At 41.0% G+C, this 25,320-nt stretch overlaps 1 protein-coding gene across 1 annotated transcript; it reads right to left on the bottom strand.

Moving 5' to 3' along the window:
- Positions 1 to 411: 411 nt before the first annotated feature.
- On the bottom strand, positions 412 to 23,536 carry LOC137296270 (protein phosphatase 1D-like). The gene is made up of 5 exons (XM_067828025.1): positions 23,140 to 23,536; positions 17,332 to 17,507; positions 16,858 to 17,038; positions 15,169 to 15,374; positions 412 to 4,297 (listed from the first exon to the last, which is right to left on the bottom strand). The coding sequence occupies exons 1-5, from the start codon at positions 23,441 to 23,443 to the stop codon at positions 3,065 to 3,067; spliced, it is 2,100 nt and encodes a 699-aa protein (XP_067684126.1). The 5' UTR covers positions 23,444 to 23,536; the 3' UTR covers positions 412 to 3,064.
- Between the last annotated feature and the right edge of the window lie 1,784 nt (positions 23,537 to 25,320).

Genomic DNA, 25,320 nt, shown 5'->3' with positions numbered 1-25,320 from the left:
GTTTCTGAGAACACTTGTCACTATTTCATGCAACACTGGAAAGCATGAAACAAAGGCCATATAACTCTTCAAAGAATGAAGTTATGCTGCTTGTTTTCGAACATCTCATTTGACTTTGTGTCCAGTATTATCAGTGTGTAAACTATCAGTTTGCTAACTTAAATAGGTTATTTAGTAAACTTTTCAAAGCAGTGCAACAGATGAAAAGATGGACAATCCTGATTCCTATATCCCAAACCCCACTTCACTTACAAACTATGACCAATCCCCTTGCATCATGCCGGATTTGCCCGTTATCAGTAGAAGTTTCACTTATCAGTGGATATGGAAGACATATTGATCACTTTAAATCCAACACTCTGGTACACCAGAACACCAGAAGAATTACTTGTGTTCACCACAAAAGACAAATTCATCATAATTTAGTTTTATTTCATAATTTGATAATATATACAACGTAAGTACTTTCTACAGACTGACATGGCAAAATGTACAAAATCTTGAATAAAAGTTCATGTGCTGCCTCAGATATGATTAAAATATATTGGGATATATATATACAATTATGGCAGTGCTCAGCCCAGGATGGGTTGGGAATCAGGAACAACACAGAACAGTCTCCCCAAACTATGAACACTAAGATGTGTTGTTACTCCTCTGTATTTCACAGCATTGTGGAATGATTTACTTCACTTTTAAGTTGGAATTATTTCAATCAGGATAGATACTTTGTTGTAAATTATTTTGCACCTCCATCGCTTACCAGAACATATCAGAAAAATAGCCCTGCCCTACTCTCACTAATTTTTTTGTCAGTGGTTACAGGTATCAGCTGAAAGTTTATGAAATCTAGGCCAAATGATGCACCATAGATAAATGGGACTGGCTATTTAGGTAGAGTCTCATAGGTTTACAGATATGAGAAATACATCCCATGGTCAGATGACCACGTTATCCTGAAACACCATGACAATCAGTGTAAATGTACATTATATAAGAATCATATAAGCAGTGCCTCAATCCACATAAGGCTATGTCAGTTATAAAACCATGGTTATATAGATTCAATACATGTAGGACTACATCAATCCTACTTTGTTAACCTAAAAGGATCCCTGTAGCAAAAGTGGTATGTGAATCCTACTTTAACCCATAGAGATCCAAGTAGTCAAATTGCTAAGTGAATCATACATCTGTGGTAACCTACAGAGATCCATGAAATGTTATGTGAATCATGCCTTACATTGAGGAATAGTTGTACTTGATGCAGTATGTGACATATACATACTGAGACAAAATAAAACTTATCGTGTCCTGTACTGATGGAGTTAAAATGGTAGTGAATCACTTTAAGTGATAACACACAATTAAAATATTTAAAGGGAGCATGATGGCAGCAAGACAGTGACATCAAGTTAGTTATTCTCTCCTAAAATCAATTGTACACAATATAAAGTAGAAAAATTGGAAGAAGTCTAGCTCCTAGACTGGTCAATTAGCTGCTTGGTATGTGGCAGTAATCTGCCCCAGCTGTATCTCTGACTGAATAACATCAGTAATTAAGTAGTATGCCAGAATAATGTACATTCCCTGAGTTCAACAAGCCCTGATTTTACAGAACTGAATTAACATTTCAGTAACACACAGGCATATCGGTGGTAAAGATTTGTTGTGAAAGATTGAACAATGCAAAACGGCAATTCTAAGATGCTATGGTGAAAGATCAAAGGCTCCAACAATACTTTATCAGACGACAATGTGCACTTTTTGCATTATGTCACAATGTTATGAAGTCACTGCGCCAATCCAGTCTGCCCCCTCGTAATTGAACGTTTTTGCTTTACATCACAAATGTAATGGATGTCAGTTGCCATTGCCTCGTACAGCCTGCCACAGTAAACTGCTTCGACGCATCCTGTTTCTTGGTTTGCAGTTACATCACACAGCTAACATCAAAGGTGGAAACATTAAGTGTATGTTTTCCAAAGGATAAAATGTCTCAAATCAAAATTTTTCAGAGATACGGTAATGTTTGCAATGTCTACATTCCCACAATGCAATCGTGGAATGTCGCATAACTAGCCAGCTTCAGCTGAATGTACTGATCTAAACTTACGTTGTTAGTAGAAATGACACTGTCATTATTACCGTGTATGGTTTAAGAGAATGACAGATGAAGGGTGACAGATGAATCTGATGGATTCTCCTCATTACTTCATCAAATTTGAGTTTATTAAACTTGTAGCTCTTATTGCATGACACGTAAGTCTTGTATCATCTGAAACCCCATGGTAACTTCCAAGACAAAAACAGAAATTCATCATCGTTTGCTGTCTTGGGACTTTTGATACTCCTGGTTGTGGAAAGACAGCAGCACATTTTAAAGTACTCATGGCTGTGTATTTTGGGGATTCTCCTTTCCAAGTGGAATAAATAACAGTGCATGTACCTTCATAACATCTGTAATCACCACTCCTCAAGGCCATCTTCTTAATTGACAGTGACATTGCTACACAAATGTCCCGCATACTGACACACTGCACTTAAAATATATAGCACATGCTTATTTCATTTGTTTCCATACATAAAATAATTGTTTGGGCCCCCGTTTCAGAAAGCTCTCATGAGCCTAAGATTTCATAACTTTTCTCGTAGAATTCGTACCTCCTATGCTGAAACACAGCAAGTAGGAATACCATGAGAAAAGTGACGAGAACTTAGACTTATGAGAGTTTTGTGAAAGGGGCCCAGCTCTGTATCTAATGCACTTTCAGGGTAGTTTTGAACACTGAGCAGTCTGCAACGAAACAATTCATTTTGGTGTCAATTTCAGATTTTAGGGTGAACATATGAAATTCTACAATATTATCTTACTTGGTGGAACTGAAAATAAACGTAAATGGAACTAATTACAGTTCCTTGTGTTGCCACATGCGGTTTGATCACTGTGAGGTTATATCATAAAAATCACCCACCCAGTCTCATGAAGAAGTATGAAGTAGTGATACCTTAGCACCATGAATAGTAAATGTACATAAGGTGAAGGTAAGTGTTCTCCTATAGACTATAAGGGGAACGTTTTTGAATCAGATCGCCTTAGTCGTTTTGCAACAGGCCCATTGAGAGAATCTTCATTTTTTCGTTTGCTACTGTTCTGGTTTCTCAGGCATTTACCCCCAAGGAAAAGACTGTTCTCAAGACACATAGCCCGTTTGGCAGCACCTTTAGCTTGTCGCAAAGTCCTTCTTGTTTTTCTGACTATTCCTTTGGAGTGCTTGTTTTTCTGTTTCGTACAATAATGACTCATATCATTTGAGTTATTCTTGTTCACATCCTCCAACTTGGAAACAACAAAGTCCTGATGTCTCCTCTTCCCACTTTTGCCCTTAGCTTCCCTGAGCAAGTGATTCTCCCCCTCTTGTCGCAGCACCTTCCCAGCTCCAGACAGCCTGGCTGGCTTCAGAACTCTCTCACATCCAGCAAGAGAGGCTTTATTCTTGTCATTATTACCTTGGGATTTCTGCTGACACAGCACTCCTGGGGCTGGTAAGTTGCTCCCAGACATAGATCGAGTCCGTACGTTGTCAACACGACTCTTGGTTGTCCATGTCTCAGAGCTCTCAACTGGATGCACTTCAGGGGAATTGGCACATGGCCAAGGACCAAGTTTTTGGTTAACTGGTTCACAGAGAGGTAAAATGTTGGGTTCCTTCATGGAGGTAAAGCCATTAGAAGTAAGAGATGGTAGTTTGGACGATGTACCCGAGTCAGGTGGCACAGATGCTGAGGAAGCAGTCTTTAAAGAAGCGAGTAACTGAACACTATCATCTAACACATCAGACTGCAAATGTGGAAGAGTCAATTTCTGAGCACTTTTTTCACATAACGAGTTACTCTTCTGTTTGTCTGCTGCCTTGTCACTGTCTCTTCCAACATTTAGCAGTCTGGTACTCAGTTTAGCTGGGGCACTTTTGGGTGTAGGGGGTAGAGGAGGAGCACTTTGGTGGGGTGTACTTGGTGGCCCCTCACAAACTGCAGAATGTTCTGTCTTGATTGACTTCTCTGGACTACAAGTGTCTTGGTGGCCATCAGCAGTACTTTGCGCCATGCTTGACTTAGCCTTCATGGCCTCCTCTCTCCTCTTCTTCAGTATGCTGAGCTTGCTCGGCCCAAGAGGATCAATAAGAACAACAATTGCACTTGTATTGTCTGCCTTCATCATTCGTGCTCGCCACTTGTTAAGAGCCCTTGTAACCAGACGCTCAGCAGGATTCACCCAATAGCTAAGAGGAACAGTCTGAAAACAAGCCAAATATATCACATTAACATCATGCATACCAGGGTGGCCATACACCAATACTGTAGTAACAAGCTTATTGAGTGAGAGCAGCGTTTCCATTTACCGGCATACACCTGTGTTTCACTGGTTAAAAGGCTCAAAGGACTGGTATATTTATAGCAAACAAGTCCTGGGAAAGGGCTAAAACTTCACATAGTTATTATGTGAAGTAAATTATTTCTTCCAAATGGGCAACAAAAAATATTAGCAACAGTTAAGACTTAAGGGAAAAGCCTTGTAAATTTGATCTGCAACATACGCTTTGTGTGTATTGAACTTAATGTCAATTATTAGTAATTTAGCAATTACTGTCATTGGTTGGAGGCCTCACTCAGCCTTGACCCAGATGAGAGGCATTTTGGCATGAAGCCATAATGTATCACAAAGCAATACTCTATCAGGGCCAGTAGAAAAAACAGAGAATCAATAATTAAGTCATTCACCACCATAGGTCGTTAAGAAAGAGTCGTATCAAAATGACATATAATTTTAGGAACCTAACTATCATATGATTCATTTATTAAATCTATCATATTTCACAATCTCTGAAAACACTCACTGCATTTTAAATGACAATATATTATCAACCGAATAAAAATTATCAACCATTTTTCACGATACTGGAAAAAAATTTCAGACATATGCTTTGGCAATGGTCCAAATGAAAGTTATCAAAGACCACAGTAATGATGTTTTGAGATTAAAGGTATAACAAATTGAATACACTGAAGAATAAAATCAGAAACAGTACTCACAAAAGTTGTCAAACGTACACTTCAGCATACTATTTCCATCTTTTCATGTGATTGTGTAATGTAATTCAAATGACACCTCACCTCGAACTTAGCGCTCGGCATGATGTTTTATTCTAAAATATATGCATGAAGCATTTTGTAACAGGTCATAACCTAGCATGATACATCCACAAGTTTCATAAGAAAGGTCAAGGTGGGGAGTTTTTGCGGAACATATTCACAATAGCATGGTTTTACCCAAAACTTTTAACCAAATCAAAAAGTTTTGTTACAAGCATGGTATCCATTGCTGCAATATCACTGGCTGCCTTAGTTCACATGCATGATTTTATTTGCCATTTTTTATTTGTATAAACCTTCTCAAACAATGGTATTTACTGCTGTGTATCACACTGCCAAGTGGAAAGCCACTGATATCAGGAAATAGACTGCCATACATATCTTTTCATAATACAGTCGAAACCGCCTAGGTAAAAACCGCTTAACTAAACATATCGGATAAGTAAAGACTATTCTTTGGTCCCGGCAAACCTCTTCATTAATCATCACTATTTGAGTCCTGTTAACTAAAATTGGATAATTAAACAATACCGCTTAAGTAAACGTTTTCACATAATCCCTGGAAGTAAATTACTGACCAAACGGAACCTGATAACTAAATTAGCGATCACCACATAATCCGACATGAGGGACATGTGTCAGTCACCAGGTAAATAAATATCCTACTTACAGCTTGCTCTGGCGTAAGCAGTTTACAATACACTGACAACTGCAGGCCAGCCCTGAAGAGTTGTTCATTGTTATATGTAGCTTGGGAGTATCAGTGACTAGACCGGTGCAATAAAACATGTTATATTACTTACAAATCTTGTCCTTTACTCTGCCATTTACATATATAAGTTTGGATAAGTAAAAAACCTGATAAGTAAACAATTTAGACGAGTTCCTTGAAAGTTTACCTATCAGGTTTCCACTGTAATTTTACGATTAACTTGGAAAAGAAGTAAACAGCTAAAAATAACAAGGAACTGGTTTATTTGAGGTTTACTAGTCTCAAGGACTGGTAAATCTGAAAAACACCTGAAACACTACAGAGACTTTGCACTTTTGAATGGTATCTAACCTATCCATGTAGTTCCTGTGACCTCATATAATTAAAGGTCACATGCAACCAAAAAGAAAAACACAATTAAAGCCCAATTATCACTTATTCATGACATATAATATACATAGCTGATTGTGAAAAAAAACCCAAATAAACAAAATTATAAGCGTACAATCACGAATCATAAGTGCAATATTTTGTACTTGGGTTTACCTCCCTTGAGACGAAGCATCCATGAGACAGAACACAGTCAGAGCAGGTGGGTGTGCACTCAAGTGTAACAAAGACTTTTCACTGGCTTGTTTATTTGATATCCTGAGGGTTCACAGTGTGTATATAGAGATGATCTATTTGGTTGACTTTATGAGAAAGTAAGATGTTTTCTATGGATAACTAATCCTTTTATTGTATATGATGCAATGTTTCAGTATGGATTCATATACTGTCATCAAGCAAGAGTGACAATGGTATAAAAATCCATACTGAATAACAATAAAAGTTGTTTGTCCACAGTCAAAAAAACATGTCATGTGTACAGGTATCATACCTGCCTGTCTGTGTAATTACATAATGTGATGGGGTCATAAATCAATGTAATTTGTTTATGGTGTATAGTCAGTCTAAGTAAACTTAGTATCAGTGTATTTCGTTACACTCCACCACTGAGTCTAACAAAACCTAGTAGAAGGTCGCGTCAGGTAACCTTTTAGCGACTTATAACAGTCCAATCAAACGCGAGATGGTTAAATAAATTTAACCAATCAAACAACAGCTACTATTTAGGGATCGGAGGGACTTTCAAAATATTCAGGTTACCGACACAGATCTCTCCACAAACAAAAATCTGTATTAACACAGTTACTTTACCAGCTATATATACGCTTTGGGGGTTCTGTTCATGGTTACCATTAGCCAATATTTCCGCAAGATGACATCCTTGAATATTGCCAAAAACATTACTTTCAGGGACTGTTTACTCACCGTTGTCATGGTTATAACGTGTGCGTACGCTAAATAGCATTTGGAATCGTTCGGGTACGAACCTTTTCGAGATAAACAGTTCAAAAGGTATGTGTGAATGTCCACTTTCGCGATTTGATAAGCTGTGTTCTGATCGGTCAATCTCAAACGTTACCTGACGAGACCTCTCATAAGGTTTCGTTGGACTCGGTGGTGGAGTGTAACAAAAAGCACTGAGGATAAGTTTACTTAGACTTGGTGTATAGTCTGAAACTAGTGAAAGGTGTTAAGTTGAAATTTCATGTGGTCAGTGATTGAAATTATTAAAATCTAAATATTTTAGATATTTAAATACTTACCTTACCATAGGTCTTATGCATATTACCTCTAGCTTGGCTAAACGAGATCAGACAGTCGTTGATTCGCCATCCCCTCGATGGCTACCTCATGTAATCTACGAATGTAGTCACGGAAGTGACGTGATCTCTCCACTCGCGCGAGAGCGCAGAATCCAAAATTCACTTTTACCGTCAACCGGAAGGTCCGAAGAGTCCAAAGTGGGGAGGAGCATCCAGCGTTGGGAGGGAGTCATCGCCCTATGGTAAGGTAAGTATTTAAATATCTAAAATATTTAGATTTTAATAAATTTTTAACTTACCTTACCATAGGTCTTATGCATATGGCTTCGACAGATGGATGGTGGTGTGGACTCCGGAGGACCATCCCTCAGCAAACAGTGCACATGCATCAGGAGAACACGGGAAAGCCAATGTCAACGGTCTCAGGATAAAACCTGGAACAGGACAAAGAGCAACCCAATAGAACTCCAAAGAAAAACCGACGCACCCTGGGGGTGAGGTTAATCTTAAGACCAAAGGTAAGTAGAAGTGTAGTTACCTAATGGGCGGATGGTCAGGTAAGTTGCTGAGCAACCACCAATGGACCAAATGACTGTAACCCCTCCACGTCTTCAACTGCCAAGTCCCTCAAGTAGTGGGATGCGAAGACAGTTGATGACCTCCAGAAACAGCCCTCCATGATCTGCGGTACTGTGCAGTTCCGATGGAGGGCCATCGTAGACGCCAAGGCCCTGATCTCATGCGGGTTACTTGCTACCGGATGAGGCAGGTGCTTGTCATCATAGGCCGCCAAGATAGTCGATCTGAGCCACAGGGCAATAGTATTTCTGTTTACTTCGCCTTTGCAGGACATGGCAACGGGAATGAATAATCTTTTGCGGGATCGTCTCCTAGAGGCTGACCTTTTAATATAGCATCTGAGAGCCCTGACTGGACATAGTAGCTCCTCCTCCAAGTCATGATGACCCAGGATCGTAGACAAAGGAGGGATGGAAAATAGCCTGTTAGGCTGCCCGGGAAGCTGGTTCTTAGCCACAAAATCCCAAAGCAAACCCAAATGAACACGTCCGTGTCTTGACTGTTCAAATCGGATCTGAGTAACGTCAAGAGCATGGATCTCGCTGACTCTAGCCGCTGTTGCCAATGATAGTAAGAAAACCGTCTTCTTGGAAAGATGTTCAAAGGAGGCTTCTTCTAATGGCTCGTACGGCGGCCCTCTGAGATGTTGAAGGACAACATTAAGATCCCAAGCTGGAGGACGGAACTTGGCCTTCTGGTCTTCCAGCTTGAAAGCTTTGAGAAGCGCAATAAGTTCTGGTATCTTGGAGATCTGTGTATCTGACTTGATAGCAAGGACAGAATTCAAAGCTGACAAATAGGTGCCTAAGGTACTGCCTTTGAGATGTCTAGAGTTCCGTAGGTAGAGAAGGAACTGTGCCACAAACTGAGGAGATGCTGCCATGGGATCTTGAGATCTTTGTGCGCAAAAATTCTCAAAAGAGCGCCATTTGTCGTCATATAAAGAACGGGTAGAAACTCTATGCGCGCGAGCTATAACGTTCGCCACGTGCGCAGAGTAGCCCTTAGCCTTTAATGCTCTCTGCAGATGACCCATGCGTGAAGATGGAATCGCCGTGGATCCGGATGCAGCTGTCGACTGTGTGGATGTCGAAGCAGATGCAACCACTCTGGAAGTTTGTAAGGGTCTCCGCTGGCGAGCCGTCGAAGATCGGGAAACCACGATCTGGCTGGCCACCAGGGTGCGACCAAAAGCAGTCGGAGGTTCCGCGTCAGTCTGATCTTGGCGATTACATCCGAGAGAAGGATTGGAGGAGGGAACGCATATGCGTCCAGGCCTTCCCATGATAGAGACATCGCGTCGACTGCCCACGCCTGTGGATCCGGCACGGGAGATACGTACGTTGGTAACTGGTGATTGAAACTGGTGGCAAAAAGATCTACCAGTGGTCTCCCGAGTTGCCAGCAAATCTGGCGAAATGCGTCCGGATGAAGCATCCACTCCGTCGGGGATGGTTTGCCGGGGCGCGACAGGGCGTCTGCCAGGATGTTTTTGCAGCCGGGAATGTGACGAGCCGCGATCACAATGCCATTGCTGTCTACCAGATCCGCTAACAGGAACATCTGGTCCAGAAGTTGTTTGGACCTGGTTGTACCCTGATTGTGAATCACCCACACGACCGTGGAATTGTCGGACGCTACCAGGAGTCTGGAGTTTGTTAGAACCGGTAGCCAGTGGCGGACCGCTAGGATGACTGCTTGCATCTCCAGGTTGTTGATATGCCACTCCCTTTCGGCGTCTGACCACAGCCCTGAGGTTGTCTGGCCGTTCAAGTGAGCGCCCCATCCCAAGAGGGATGCGTCTACAAACAATTCGTGGTTGTGGTTGAAGCTTGTCAAACAAACACCGGCGCAGACATTCCACTCTACCGTCCACCACCTGAGGTATTGATGCAGGTGCGGGGGTAGAAGAAATGATGACTGGAGGTCGTTCTCTCGAATGAATGGTAATAGGAACCTCTGTAGTGGGCGCAGCATAAGCCGTCCTCTGAGGGTGAGGTCCTGCGCCGACGTCAAGAAGCCCAACAGAGACTGCCATTCTCTGAGGGTGAGAGGTAGGGACAGAGCTCGATCCGTAAAGGCGAGAATCTTCTGCCATCGATCGGGAGGGACCCTGACCAGACTGAGCCGAGTCAGGAACAACCCCCCAATGAAAGTTAACTCCTGCGTTGGTTCCAGTTGCGACTTCTCGATATTGATAATCCATCCCAACTGCTGAAGTAGGCGTGTGGAGAAGTCCAGTTGTTTGCGTAGCAACTGAGGATTGCAGTGATTTAGAAAACAATCGTCGATGTAAGGATCGAAGTCTATCCCCCGGAGGTGCAGAAACCGGGTGACAGGCAGTGTGACCCGAGTGAAAAGCCACGGGGCCGTAGAAATTCCAAACGGCAGCACTCGCCACTGGTAGTGTACTCCGTTGAATAGGAATTTCCTGTGGCGTGGGAATACAGGAACGTGCAGGTAAGCATCCTGTAAATCTAGGCTGGCCATCCAAGCTCCGGGTGACAACTTGGCTCGGATCTGATCCAGTGACGTCATTCGGAAATGCGGGGGCTCGGCTAAATACAGGTTGTTGAAAGACGCCATGTTGTGAATCATCCGCATTTTGGTGGAACCTTTCTTGGGTATCAGGAAGATGGGTGAATAGAACCCCGGGGAGTGATGGGGTTCTGACACTATCTCTATAGCATGTTTTGTTAATAAAATGTTGATGTTTTCTAGTATAAGTACCTGTTGATCTATTGAGTACACTCGTGACCAGGGAGTGGTAGTCAACGGCGGAGCTCTGGCTAGTGGTAGCTTGTAGCCGGCCCTCAGGATCTTGCAAACAAACGGGTCTTCCAGGAATGTCCAGTTGGCCCAGAAGATCTCTAGTCTCCCACCTACAGGGGTCGGATGAACTGGTACGACTGGGGGTGGGAGGTCCCAGTCGTAGTAGTCCATGGCTTCAGCGGCCGGAGTAGGGACGCTTGCCCCTACCTCGACCGGACGTAGCTGGGGCATCCCTGCCGCGTTCTTGAGGCTTGCGCTGGACATCTGAGTCCTTGGTACGACCTCGTCCCCTCCCAAACGAGGAACGGATAGACTCTCTCCTGGGTACATATCTTTTCTTGGCATTACCCCTGGCTCGGCCACGAAATGCAGAGCCCAAGGCCTCGAAAGTTGACAGCGCCACTTCCGTGTTAGTAAGTTCGGCATGTTGTTTATACACTGTCTGTATCTTTTCCTCAAAGAGGAACTTAGACGTAAATGGTGCACGAAGTAGTTGACGTTTAAATTCCTCTTGCCGAGAACAAGCATCTAAAAATCCAGATCGGCGCATAGTAGTAGTCATGGCTAGCGCCGCGCGTAAATGTCCAAGTAGGTCATGGAGTACTCTGCCTTGCCAAGCAAAAATGGTAGTTAAATGATCCACCCTCGAGGCATTATCCTCTGACAAATCCAAGGCTGCAGCGGAGGTGGCTGACGCAAGCGCCGAGATAGGTTTAAGCATACGTTTCAGTTCCGTATCAATAGCTGCTAGCTTTGAATCCTGAACTCTGTAAGATGACGGAGTTGAGCTTGACAACCTCTTAATTGAATCGTCTAGCACCGCCCCGTTGTCGGCAAAATCCAGACTGTGTACTTTATAATCTGATTTCTTAGACTTCGACGCTTTGATGGTTGGATTTAAGGATAACTTCGCAAAGTCCGAGTCTAACAAAGCAACCGCATCCGCCACCATAGGGTGTGGTGGAATAAGTAACTCAGGAGACAAGTGAATTGACGCCGGGTTGCTTGAATCCGAAGAAGGGGAAGGACAGTCCGGTAATCTGTCGGCAATCCACTCAAAGACAGCAGTTAAGGGAAGATAGGTGCCATCACTATCACCAACATTGCCAGGTTCCTCCTCATAGTCTGGACAAAAGAACTGTTCCTCGTGATCCTCCCAGGAAATAGAGGTTGATTCTCGTCGCTGACTCGAGTTGGAATCAGAGTTCTTAGTGTTAAATTCCTTGCAGGAAGTCCGCAGTGGTTCCGGCAATCGTGAACACTGGGATCTAGAGAGACGCCGTGGTGATCTTGACCGAGATCGCACTCTACGTCTACTTCTGGTACGTGAGTCTTCCTCTAAGGAGCGCCTTGGAGAGCGGGAAACAGACCGGGAGCGCCGGCGTCTGCTACGGTGTGGAGAACGAGAGCGCCGACCCTTCGGGGACCTAGAACGAGATCTGCGCCGGGAGCGCTCAGCCTCTAAACGACGAGCGCGCTCTTCATCCAACTGGCGCTGTAACATTTCTTCTTTAGTCAGCGTATGAGACACTCTGGGGATTCGATAAGAAGTAGTTATAGGAGCAGGGTCAGGCAACAACATTGGCGCTGGCGTTGGTACAGGCGCTGGCGTCGGAATAGGCGCTGACGTCGGAATAAGCGCTGACGAAAACACTGGTGCTGATGTAAACAAAGGCGCCGGGACAGGCAGTGGCGCCGGGACAGGCAGAGGCGCTGGTACAGGCAACGGCGCTGGCGTAAGTCTAGGCGCTGTCGTTGGTAAAGGTGTAGACAACGAGGTAGGGAGTACAGCAGCGCCCGGTGTCAAGAGAGATCGCAGAAGCTTCTGAACTTCAGGATGGGATACGGCATCCGGGTGAGATAAATCTACAAAGGCGTCCGAACGCGTAGGCTCTGGAGAGGAGCGCGCCGGCGTAATAGATGAGCGCCCCACACTAGGTGTTGATACTGGTACTGAAGGCGGTGGTAGATCCTGGTCGTCAGGTAAGGATCCCAAGGAAGACGCTGGCGACGACATTCTTCTCTTACGTTGTGTAAAACGTTTCCTCTGAACCGCCAAAAAGGTCTTGAAATCGGCGAGAGATAACGCTTGACAGTGTAGGCACCGATTATCGCTGGAGCAAACAGCGGACGCACAATCCGGACACCAGGGATGTGGGTCCTTGGCTGACTTCTGCCCCTTGCAGACAGTACAATAGTGTCGAGTCATACACAGAAACTGTAACAGACAAGAAACCAAGACTTGACGATATGTTGATACAATACTAGGAGAAAAAAACCCCTACATAAAAATGTAGAAAGTAGTTGCACCCCTACGTAAAAAATAGACACACCCGTAAATGCGGGGCAGCGAAAAACAACAACCACAATGGCTGCCTTCGCTACGCTGAAATTCATGGCAGAAAATGGTATGATAAATACCGAAAACACAAGTGAAAATGACCAAGCATGGGCAGAAACATGACGGGCAAACAACCAACAAGATGAATTACCCCCATGGACGCCATACCGTTCTCACCTACGACACGGACAAGCCCTGCCTGAGTGAGAAAAAAACAGCACGAGGTAGCAAGGTAAGCACATTAAATGCTTGTATGACTTGACTTTGATACATAATGAGGGGATACAAACCATACCTACCAAGGAGTAGCAACTTTATTGAAACTACACACAGTAGGAAAAAACTGCAAACCAACACGTCCGTTCGCACGAACGCTAAAGGTAAAAGTGAATTTTGGATTCTGCGCTCTCGCGCGAGTGGAGAGATCACGTCACTTCAGTGACTACATTCGTAGATTACATGAGGTAGCCATCGAGGGGATGGCGAATCAACGACTGTCTGATCTCGTTTAGCGAAGCTAGAGGTAATATGCATAAGACCTATGGTAAGGTAAGTTAAAAATTTGTGTATTGCACAGCCACTAGCAGACAGTCATAGATGTCAATAAAACAGACATTGAGTTGTCTGTGACAGACTGCTCGTCACAATCAACATATTTTACTGTTTCCATAGACATATATTACAATATTTCAATTTTCAAACACAGCAATATTTAGTAATGCAATTAGCTTTTCAAATGGTACCCTTTCTTGAAAACTTTGTTTGCAAATCTGCAAGCATGGGAAAACATCTCTTGTTCTCCAACTTCGATCGCAGCAATAATCTTTGTATGCATCACCTGCCATGTTTTTTCATCGAATTATTTTCAAACCTTATAAATTGAATTTGCAGTTTTGATAATTTGCTACTGTAAGTCCACACCAAAAGGTATGAGAATCTACAAAGTTGTGTTTTGCATTGCATCAATGCATGTGACTTTAATGAAAGCTGGCTTATTACACTAACAAATCTTACATAATGCATAATAAATTATTTAAGGTAAAACAACTGATGTAAAAGATGTAAGACAATAAACAGATTTTGACAAATATTTACAAATATTCTATGTATGGAAGGGAATACCATAGATCAGGAAGGATAGATTCATATTTGAAACTTACTTCAAAATAGTGCTCTCACACAGATAACCAATTTTACAAAGCTTTGTCTTATATTAATTGTTAATAGTTATTATACAAACCATTGATATCCAGTTCTCTGAGTGGCATTTAGAAGTGATACACATAAGAAAGAGTTTTCATGGACGTCAACTTCTTTATTATGAGAAACATATTGTGAGGATTATACTCCAAAATGTTGTGCTCCTCATAAAAAAGAAATTGACATCCATAAAAACTTTTTAATATCAAACACTCAGTAACTGTCAAACATCTTATTTCATGCGTCTTTCCAAAATATGCCATTGCACATTGTTTAAAGGGAGGTAACTCTATTGTCAGCTGAAGAATTACTATTTCCAGATTGTATTTGTTATCACATACACATAATGTGTTTCATTTCAATATTACAAACTGTGTCAAAACGGGTCATGCAGGGCTAGCTGTCATAAAAAGAAACCTACATACAGAAGACAAAAAGTGTTTGGATATGATCTGTTCAGTCACAGTCAGTCACAGTCACTCAGTCACTGTCACTGTCCATGTTTTCATCAGTTTTCATGAGGGTTCTTTGAACATCAAAATATTAACATGCAACTTGGTATAAATATGAAGCTGCTTTTTGTAGTTTCAGGTTGCACAGATGGAAGTTCTAAATGCCTTAATCGAGTACTGTCATGTCTACAAAATACTGTTTCTGTCCCCAAGGAGTGCTTAAAATCCTGGGGACATTCAGACACAGAAGCAGATTAAGCAGATGAGACAAAAGTAGTGGTTGGTAGGTTGACCAATATCACATACCTCATCATTGATGACTCTGTCTTCGAAGTGCATCTCCAGATCTGAAACAATGGCCACACTTTCTTCTGCCTTGAGCATGTTCCAGAGGCCATCTGAAGCCAAGACCAGACACTTATGTCGCTGGGGGTCCAACTTGTGAACTGCCACATCTGGCTCAGGAGACACAACAAACTTCTCACTGAAGTAGTCATAGCTCCAAAGGTCACCTGGCAACATACAGGGATCACTGTCACAAAAGCCACGTGTCATATATCACACCAGCAACATGTAATTTTCTGAATAAAACTGATATTTTATACTTATCCAGACTCATGCTCATTGCTCATCTCCTCTTCCCTGGCAAAGGTAGGGGAACACCTGAAACCCCTTGACGTTCCCTTCTGAAAGAAGCGGACAAAAAATACACTTACCCATGTATAGCCCCCCCCATTTCCCGCACAACCGGTCATGTGACCTGCCATGCTCTTTACTCTCTCCTTGTACATCGCCTGACATGAGAATTAAGTAATTCAGCGTGCCTGTGTCTATCCAGTTGACCTGGTAGTTGATTTTCCACAATAAAATCCCATCGTAAACCAGTGTATATTCTAGGATGCGCGATTGCACGATTCGCACTAATTATGATCAAATCGCGCCTCATAAAAACAACAGAGTGTGAACTGTCACGCACAGTAATTTGCTCCCTAACTACCTTTAAAAAAGCATATGAAAAAAAGCTTTATATTGACAAGGAATAACTTCTTAAATCGGAGTCGGCCACAGAGTCAAGTTCGAGTGACAACATGTACACATAACAGAGTAACCTCCCTTGGTTAAAACCACTATCGGCACTGGGGAAACTAAATTCCATTCCATTCCATGAGTATGAAAATAGATAACATTTTTCGATGAAGTTATGATTTGATTAATTAACTAATTGACAACGTTAGACTATGAACACTAAACATAGTGCTTGTGTACAGCACTTGCAAAACACAGTTTTGTCAATCTTTTTCAGAACATCAGTTCGTTTTAGCTTTGTTTTCGAAATCAGACAATATTATCACTTGAAGTTGCAGACGACAAATGAATACAAAATTCTTATTTACAACGGTTTGTGGTAATTTGACGTGAATAATGCCATGCAAAAGACAGAAAATAACTGACTTTTTTTGCACAAAATACCACTGAGAAAGCAACAGTGTCCGCCATGTCTCCCCAGACCGATATGTCTGTTAAGGAGACGTGTAAATCGAAAGGCGAGCAAAACCCCGAAACTGACCCTGGTCCCTCCAGCTCTAAAAAAATCCCAAACCAAGTGTTTTTCAGAAAAAAATGGTTGCAAGAATGGCCATGGCTCTCTCAGAATGAGCTTGGTGCTATGATATGTGACTATTGTAGCCAAAATAAAATGAGCAATAGTTTCACTGGTGGTAGTTGCAATAACTTTCATACATCCACACTATTTTTAAAGATGGTAATACAGGCATTTCCCCCTACAATTTCCAAATCCCCCCTCCTTTTTTTGTAAGGGGGCGACAAATCCCCCCTAGATTTTTAGTTCTAGAATAGACACTGCCAAATATTGCAGTGCAATTGAGGCAGTCCCAAAATGACTACAAACAAAAGTAACCTACTGGTAATATTTTCATTACAATATATGTTCTGCAGGTATTTCTTACATTGGTAATGAAGACCAAAATAAAATACCTAATGATCTGGCAACTGCTAGAAAGGGTATTTTATCAATCTGTGTACTGCGTCTGATGGGTCCCTTGTGGTGCACCTTTGGTCGACTCCATACAACCCTCTGAACACCTGATTTGGCCACCACTGCACCTCCACAATTCTCTATCCGAGACTTCTCCTCCGGACTGTCAGGCTTGTGTTCCTACACAACATATTGAAAGGTTATTGACAAATCCTGCAACATGGTAACATGCTAGTGGTAACTGGAGAGGACTGGCTAACAGTTCACATGGGAAAGCTACAAAAACTTGGCGCATCTTCTGGATTCAACAACTGTATGACCCGCCATGGACAGACATCCAAAAATTGACTTAATAATACAGAGCCGAAGATCAGCCTAGCTTAACTCAGAGCTATATAAGTAGATAATAATCATATATTAATATTATTATAATATTCACATAGTGTAATGGGGTCCAGAGTAACGATGTATACCTTTGTAAGGCACTTGGCATCCATGAAAACTGCATTTGGAGGACCCTTGTCAAGTCCAAGCACAATACCCGAGTCTCCAACATGCCCAATGTAGAGTTTGCAGTTCTTGATTATGGCAATACTGGCTGTAGTGCCAGCTGTGCTGGGGAGTCCGCTCCATGTCTTCGGCCATTTGTCTGCAATTTAAATGTCTGCCTATCACTGGTGACCATAGTAACTTCAGTTTAAACAACAAACCATCAACACAATCAACTTGCATCCAATGATATTTCTTGAATGCATCACACCAAATTTGACTAAATAATCAGTGTAGTTAATAACTTCCCTCTGCACTTGATAGCTGATATTTCCACTAGATACAACATGTACCAGGAGAGACCAGGTGGCAGAGAGGGGAAATAGATCATGTGAAAGCAAGTTAGAACTACAATCTTGTTAATCTGTCATTTGCACAACCAGTGGCAGACAAATGAACGGAAAAAGATATTGGTTTTGTACCATTTTGGTAATTTCACTGTTCTTTTTGAGACAGGCCGTCTAGACTATAATGAAAACTAAGGTGGAAAGTCAGGCTACCTGGCTTATATGTTCAACAGAGCTACAAACCCCTAATCTTATGAAAGTCTGTCCCAAGACCAATAGGTCAGTCCCTACTGGATTCTGGGGCACATTTCAAAGAATTCCGCTGCAAATTTAAGCAAACTCTGCACCCCATTTTTCAATTTTCTGCAACACATTCTGTGGTTAATTATAAAACATTTGAAAAAAGAAAGAACAAAAACATTATACAGACCCTCATGATTTAATGCTCAAACTCAGATATAAAGTGAAGTTGACAGTACACATCACATCTTCAGTAGGTTTGATGACAAAGCACCCACACCTTTTTCTGTGTTTGAGAATTAAACACTTGCTGAAAGTTAATTATCTCCTCTCATTCACAGCTTGGATGCAGACGAACAACTTCCGGTTTCACGCAAATAACAATAACATATTTCAACAAAATCTGAAATAATTTCATTTTTCAATACGTTCGATTTTGAGAACGCAATTGCAGTGTCAAATTCATCTAATATCACTTAAAAGATGCCCCAAACTTGCTTTATTAATAAAGTATCTTTAATCATGATTAAATAAATATGCCAGATCGTTTTATGTGTAACCAATCCTACTTTTGACAGTAACTCTACTTTTTGCTTCGCTTTAGTTTTCACAGACTTCTTAGAATACGCAAATTCTACAGCAGAAAAGTGGACAATCCAGCATGAAAATGCATTTTCCAGATGTTTTTCTGCATGGAAAGGTAAATTCTGTGTTTTTTTCGGAAACTGCAGAATCTTGAAATCCAGGAGGGACTGATAGGTGAAATTTGGGGGTGAGTGAGAGAAGGGACTTGAGCACCTTGGGATGATGGGTAATAGGGGGCCTCCCCCTTGATGTCGTTTAGATTTAGTAAGGACAGACATGCAATTTGCTGCATTATCTGGGCATACTTCCCAGACAACTCAAATTAACATATTTAAATGGATATTTACAAAAGTATCTTCAAACATTGCTAAATATACAACCATCTTTAAATTTTTATCAGAAAATCTGATTTTTTAATGACAAATCCGAAAGTGGATTTTGTGTTTGAAAATCTGAGTAACTCCACTTAAATCGGAGTGGTTGGCATCTCTGGCTTAAGAGGCAGAAAGCAAAAGAAGCCATGGGCTATTAGACAGGTGGTAACTTTGCATAATGGTTGTGTCATAGTGACAATGGCCCAACAACATGCATGTGTAATCACTGCCACATGCTTACTACATTCAGCACAAGATTACAGGCCATGGGAAGTTGTTTCTACACCAATGCTTTCACAAAGAATACAATGTAATTTATATCAGAATTCAGAATTATTGAAAAAAAACTCTATAAGTATGATTCTTAAATTGTATGTTATGTTTGTTTTCTTTCTTAACAAAGCTAAGACACTGTCCATGGTTGTTAATAAAGGGTGTTATTTGTCACACAACAAAAACATATCTGCATATTTCAGATTCTTGAAAACAAGTTTTTTTATAGTTCACAGAGTTCGGAAAATGTTCACTCTTTTACTTATAACCCATGCCTCACATCCTTTGCTACTGTAACAAAAATAACAGATACAAACAAATTCCTATAAAATTTCAAGAAACACCCTTCCTATTCCTAATGCCAAATAGTAAGGCTGTTCAGCTAGACATTTCTTAAGAATTGTGCAGGTTGTGATAAAAGCACTTGGCTCACATGACTACTTAGGTGTGGGAATCACTTTAAGATAAGGAGGCATTTAATATTTCATGACTTTAGTACATCAAATGAAAACGGCACATCTAATATAAACCTAAGATTCAAGTGGTCAAATTATCAAAAGATAAACATTTTTCAATCTGTAAATAGTTTTTTTTTTCCTGTTTAAAAACATTCATTGAAAACATTTTAAGAACAAACATATTGCAACCCCAACCCCCGGGCCAAAAATTAGCCTGTAGTAGTGATGTTATGCTAAGTCGTCACTGCATCAGAGAGTTTGTTGTATCACCTACTAGAAGCCATTTTGAAGGGAGGAGTCATCGTGCCTGACTTTTGCATCCTCAGTATCTCCAGGGTATACAATCTGCTAAGTCTCCACTACATACCCTGGATGCATCTACAGGTCGGTAGCATTTCATTAACCCTTTTTACTGGCTCTGCATTCTCACAATCACAGCAGTCAATCAGCTAAGTCGCTGTTAAAACCAAGCTTGCCAGTTTCAACAAGAATACCGGTCACAGCCGCAAAGGTTCCTTCACAGTGCGACTCAGATTTGGGGGAAACCTTACAAAAATTCGTTCTTCCTCTTTGAGAGAACCTCTGCATGGTTTGTGTTGCCAAGTTTAAATGGTTAGATAATATAAAAAGCGAAGTGAGCTGTGATTAATACACTCTACTTCCAAGCATAGATACCTGACTGGCTAAAAAGCCATCCATGGGAGGTAATAAAGTTATCAGACCGTTATCATGGTTATTGAGCCATAGATGCATCCAGGGTATAGTGGAGACCTTTACGGAAAGTATGCCTTGGAGATATCGAAGATGACTTTTGCCAGATGTGGGAAGAAATCTGCTTGGACAGCCTGGAATCTGATGCTGGGCTGACTGAAGAAATGTTGACATTAGCATCTGCTCCAACCTGCATTTCAGACAACACCTTCACTATAATTGAAAGGTTTAAAATCAAGATGCTTCACAAAGTAAGCAAGGACACTCATATCAACAGTCCCAGCAAATCTATGTTCTTAAGGAATAATTCTTTGCCAAGCATCCCTCCAACGCACACTGCTTTTTCAGGTAAGAAAAGGCAATACTTCATTGTTCACACAGTGAAATTTTCATTGCACAGTTCCAGGTCTCAGTCACATTAAATAAACATAAAAACACATCTGTACACAACAACAGCATCAAAGAACAGCAATCTCAAAAATTACATGCAATCCCTTTTCCCATTTATTTCATGCATACCCGACAGCATGAAAGAACAGCAGGCCCTGTTTGTTCGTAATGTCCACACACGCTGTCTACAGCCTGAAGGGAGGATGGAATATTATGAAAATAGAATACGAGTCAGGCCTCTTAGAATTTTGTTTGTCTTTATGATACTTTTCAGCTCATAAAAATAGCTGAGACTTTCCAAATGTAGATCAATCATTTTTGATGAAATATAAAGAATTTTAAGCAACTTGTTTTTGTTTGAACAGACAGGTTCCCATACCAGCATCAAAAATTAAAACAGACTGGATAAAACTTCCATAAAAAAATAACCATAATGGTTTGGTCAAACTTGAAGTGTTCTAATCTCCATAGAAAATGCAACCGCTGTTTGCATTTTTTGTATATACTGCTAGTGTTAGAATTCCATGATAATTTTGAGTCTAAAATAGTGCCAAGGTATGTTGTATTCCCTTATGTTTACCAGTTCTTACTTTTAGTAGTATATCAAGAAAGTCACCTACCTAGGAGGACATGTATTGGGGCAGACTTGTAGCCCAGCCAGAATTTCCATTTCCAGTGTAATGGGTTGCATCTGAAGTAATCCTATTTGGACAACACTTCAGCAATGTTCCAGAAGCAGCATAATCATGCTTGGAATAGGCTTCATGTAAATGCAAGAAAGGCTGAAACATCCCTTTATCACTGTTTACCCACTGAAAAGCCTGCCTGAAGTGCTCATCATTGTGTTTATGCTAAGGAATAAGCTAGAAAGTGTCAGCATTGATGTGATTTTAAGTTAAAGGTTTTTCATCGACATACATGGTTTGAAATAAATATTATTGTCAGTGTTTCAGTACAATTTGTCATTGTATTATTCAATATTGCACATGCACAGAGGAATGATTATTTTGTTTATGCCTCCTTACCTTAAAATGATCACATGTTAGTGAATATTTATGCCATGTTTGGATCTTTTATCACATTTTGCACAACTATTTTGCTCAGCAACCTCTCTTATACCCCTTGCAACTTTAAGAAATATTTACTTAGTATCCGGATATATCATCCCTTATGGTAATACATTGATGCATCATGGATACTCGGAACCCAAATAACCTGCTGATACCATGTATCGTGTAGCTGATGATACAAACATCAACTCTACCAATGAATCATTACACTGTCCCCAGAATAAAATTGGTGAGCCCTTTACAATCATCATCATCCCCTGATCATCCTCATAACAAAAAAATAATGAACGGTTCCTTTGTTGGTGTTTATATCTGTGTTCTAAGTTTGTGTTCAGAGCTTAACTTATTGGCAACCTACTCTAATTTGAATCTGTCAATGCCATTGATACCTTAAAATCAGTCTGAACAGGTATCAAAAGTGTTTACTGCTTTTATCCATTGCACTTTCAATCCCCAAGAGACGAAGGACAGCACTGAACATGATAAAAGTAATTTTTATTCAAATGATACGTACATTCTCCACACTGTAGCTACCTCTAAACAACGGTTATTAGGAGAATATAAACAAAATCAGTCATTAAACTTATAATCAATTATTAGCTTATCATTCTATGACCCCAAGTTCCTTTTCATACATACATATGCCTATGAAAGCTTCCTCACTTCTCCGAGTTACGTATCAGTAAACTGATGTACGAAAGGGTGGTTACTCTCAAAATGAAACGGCAACAGATCAAGGCCCCCAGATCAATTCAATTTGTGACGATCTGAAGGGATGCACCCAACACTGACTGACTAGTGACTGGCCTATCCCTTTCGCACCGCCATGATCAAGCACAGACATGAACGTCAGACAACCTTCGCCTTTCTCTCGCTTCGCGGAATTGATTTGCCTGGATTCTGATACGCGCTAAATTTACTTTTCGAAAAGAACTTTCGCTATATATATATGTACACACGTCCCAATTGGCGAATGCTGTCGATTCAATAAAATCAAACAAAAATATTCGGTTTACAATAGTCAAACAGATCCTGAAAACAAGAGAAACGACACTGAACGGCCATGTCCGGTGAAGTTATGTTACTGACGGCCCGAACAGCTACGAAAATAGCGCGCGATATTACAGTTTAAAACAACTTCCGTTCTGTCATTTAAGTCAAAATATTAAGTTACATTAACACAGACGATAGTTGTTTGTAATGTTTTGGTTAAATCGGTTATTCAGTGTTGTGTGGAACAGTTGTGGATAAATGTATAGAAACGACTAATCCGGGTGTGAATGAAAATATCTCGGCAGCGAAGTAAGTCACTAATGCTCAACACGCTAGACAATTGCCACTTACCCACTTCTCTCCACATGGCTTGATGCGTGTCAAGAAAGCCATTTCGAATAGCCCACATGATGTCCTCGTCATTTTCACTCCAAAATGCATCGTATTTTGTTATTTCATCCAATAAGTTGTCTCGCGCAAACCGTGATGCCTCAGGACCGCCATGTCCATCGAAGATTCCGAAGTAGGCAAACTCATAGTCTTTACCATCTTGTCGAATAAATCTTGTGGCATGTGTATCTTCCATATAACGCCTACCACCTTGACTCGAGTTTCCAGACACCCTAAGGTTAACACCAATTTTGTTGCTCGTCATTTTGACAAGATACTTTGGGTACACGACATGGATAACCTCCAAACACAACGGCGGAAACACAGCCTCAGTCTCATTGGTTGAAACAAGTAAATGACCCGTGATGTTCTATATATAGAAACAAACATTACTCTCAGCACGTGACACGTCGAAGAAAATACCTGCTGGGGTTTCCCGTGCCCTATCAGGATCATGCTTTCTGACAGAACTTATCTCAGTTGAGTTTGTTGGTTGTGGCTACATACACGACGTCGTGTATATAAAGCTTTTATATTCACGACAAGACAATCTCGTGCATATAAGTCTCATATATGCACGACGGTCCTTTTATCGTTTATATAATGCTGTCATTCACACGAAAACTAATTTAAGTTTATGTTAACCTTCGGACACATCCGTGAGAAATTGTAACTGGTAAAATAAAGACATATTAATTTACAATAGAGAACCCTCTTTGCGCAACACCCAGTGTGGATTCAAATTTTGTATCTTCAAATGTGATTTGTAGGTATATTTGTAATATATTTTCGTACTTTCTAATGCAGTCATTACAATTTATACATAATAAGAGGGAACAGGTCAAAATGGCCACTCGATACATATCGGATATCACTTGCCAGGATTATAAATAGATTAATTTTACAGACCTATTTCAGTTAATGAATTTACAAATAAAACAGAACACAAATGAAATTCATTCAACGCGCGTACCAGTTTTATTTTCAATATATTTGTACATGCGCATACATTTATGGAAATATGTCTTTGTAGCAAACAGTATTTGTTTCTCGTAAATATTTAATGTTGTATTTGACAAAGCTTTGCAGGGCAGCAGGTAACCAGGAATGTGTTTGGAGATAACAGTGGCTACCTCGATATATATGTGTTAGAAAATCAAATTTACAAAGCAGTATGTCAGTGTGTGTATTAAGAGATGAAACTCAAGAAAGCATCGGGTACCTCTATCATGAGTTAAGAAATATAACTCCACAAGGTAACGGTTAGTTATAGTTACGGTTAGTTTGTGAACAGGGAGACTATCTATGTTGTAGACTATCCCTGGTGTAAGGAATGTGTACAATTTTAGTGTATTGTATGTATATAAACTGGGTGGCCGTCAAATCGAGCCAGTTACAAAATGCCCCAGCACATTTGGTCAAAATGCCTCGGATGTTTGGTCAAATTTCCCAATTGGGTTGTCCAAATGCTCCACTTTATTTGAAATGATTAAATATATGCCAAAAATACATAGTTTTTGTCAACTTCGATAATATGTTATTCATATAATCTTATACAGTAATGTTTCTAATTATTACACCATAAGTAAACTGATGGGAGGAAAAGTAATATTCCCGTGTAAACAACACTGTAATTCCAATACGGAGGAAGTGAATGACGTACCCGACGACGGTTTTGGATGTTTATAGTCGGCTTCTGACTGTGCCAGTTTCACCGACGGGGTAGGTGGAACCTATAAGTAATTTACAAATGATAATGTGATAGGGAATAAACCACCGTGATGATGTTCTTATTGGAGTAAACCTATAGCTGAAGCCTAAGATTGTGTATGAGGGTGCGTGATTACCTATTGGTAATGTGTGTAAATGCTTGTTTGCATATATGGGTGAGACAGTGTATGGGTGAGAGAGTGTATGCATGAGAGAGCGTATGGGTGAGCGAGTGCATGGGGGAGAGAGTCAGTAGGCGAAAGTGTATGCGTGAGAAAGTTCATGGATGAGGGAGTGTGTAGGTGAGAGAGTATGTGGGTGAGAGAGCGTGTAGGCGAGAGAGTACATGGATGAGAGAACGTCTAGATGAGAACGAGCAGGCAAGAGAGTGTATGCGTGAGAGAGTGCATTGGTGAAAGCGCGTGTATGTGT

The sequence above is a fragment of the Haliotis asinina genome, chromosome 1, assembly GCF_037392515.1.
Source record: "Haliotis asinina isolate JCU_RB_2024 chromosome 1, JCU_Hal_asi_v2, whole genome shotgun sequence".
Taxonomy (NCBI): domain Eukaryota; kingdom Metazoa; phylum Mollusca; class Gastropoda; order Lepetellida; family Haliotidae; genus Haliotis; species Haliotis asinina.
The sequence above is the reverse complement of the archived record's forward strand: the minus strand, read 5'-3'. Positions and strand labels throughout refer to the sequence as shown.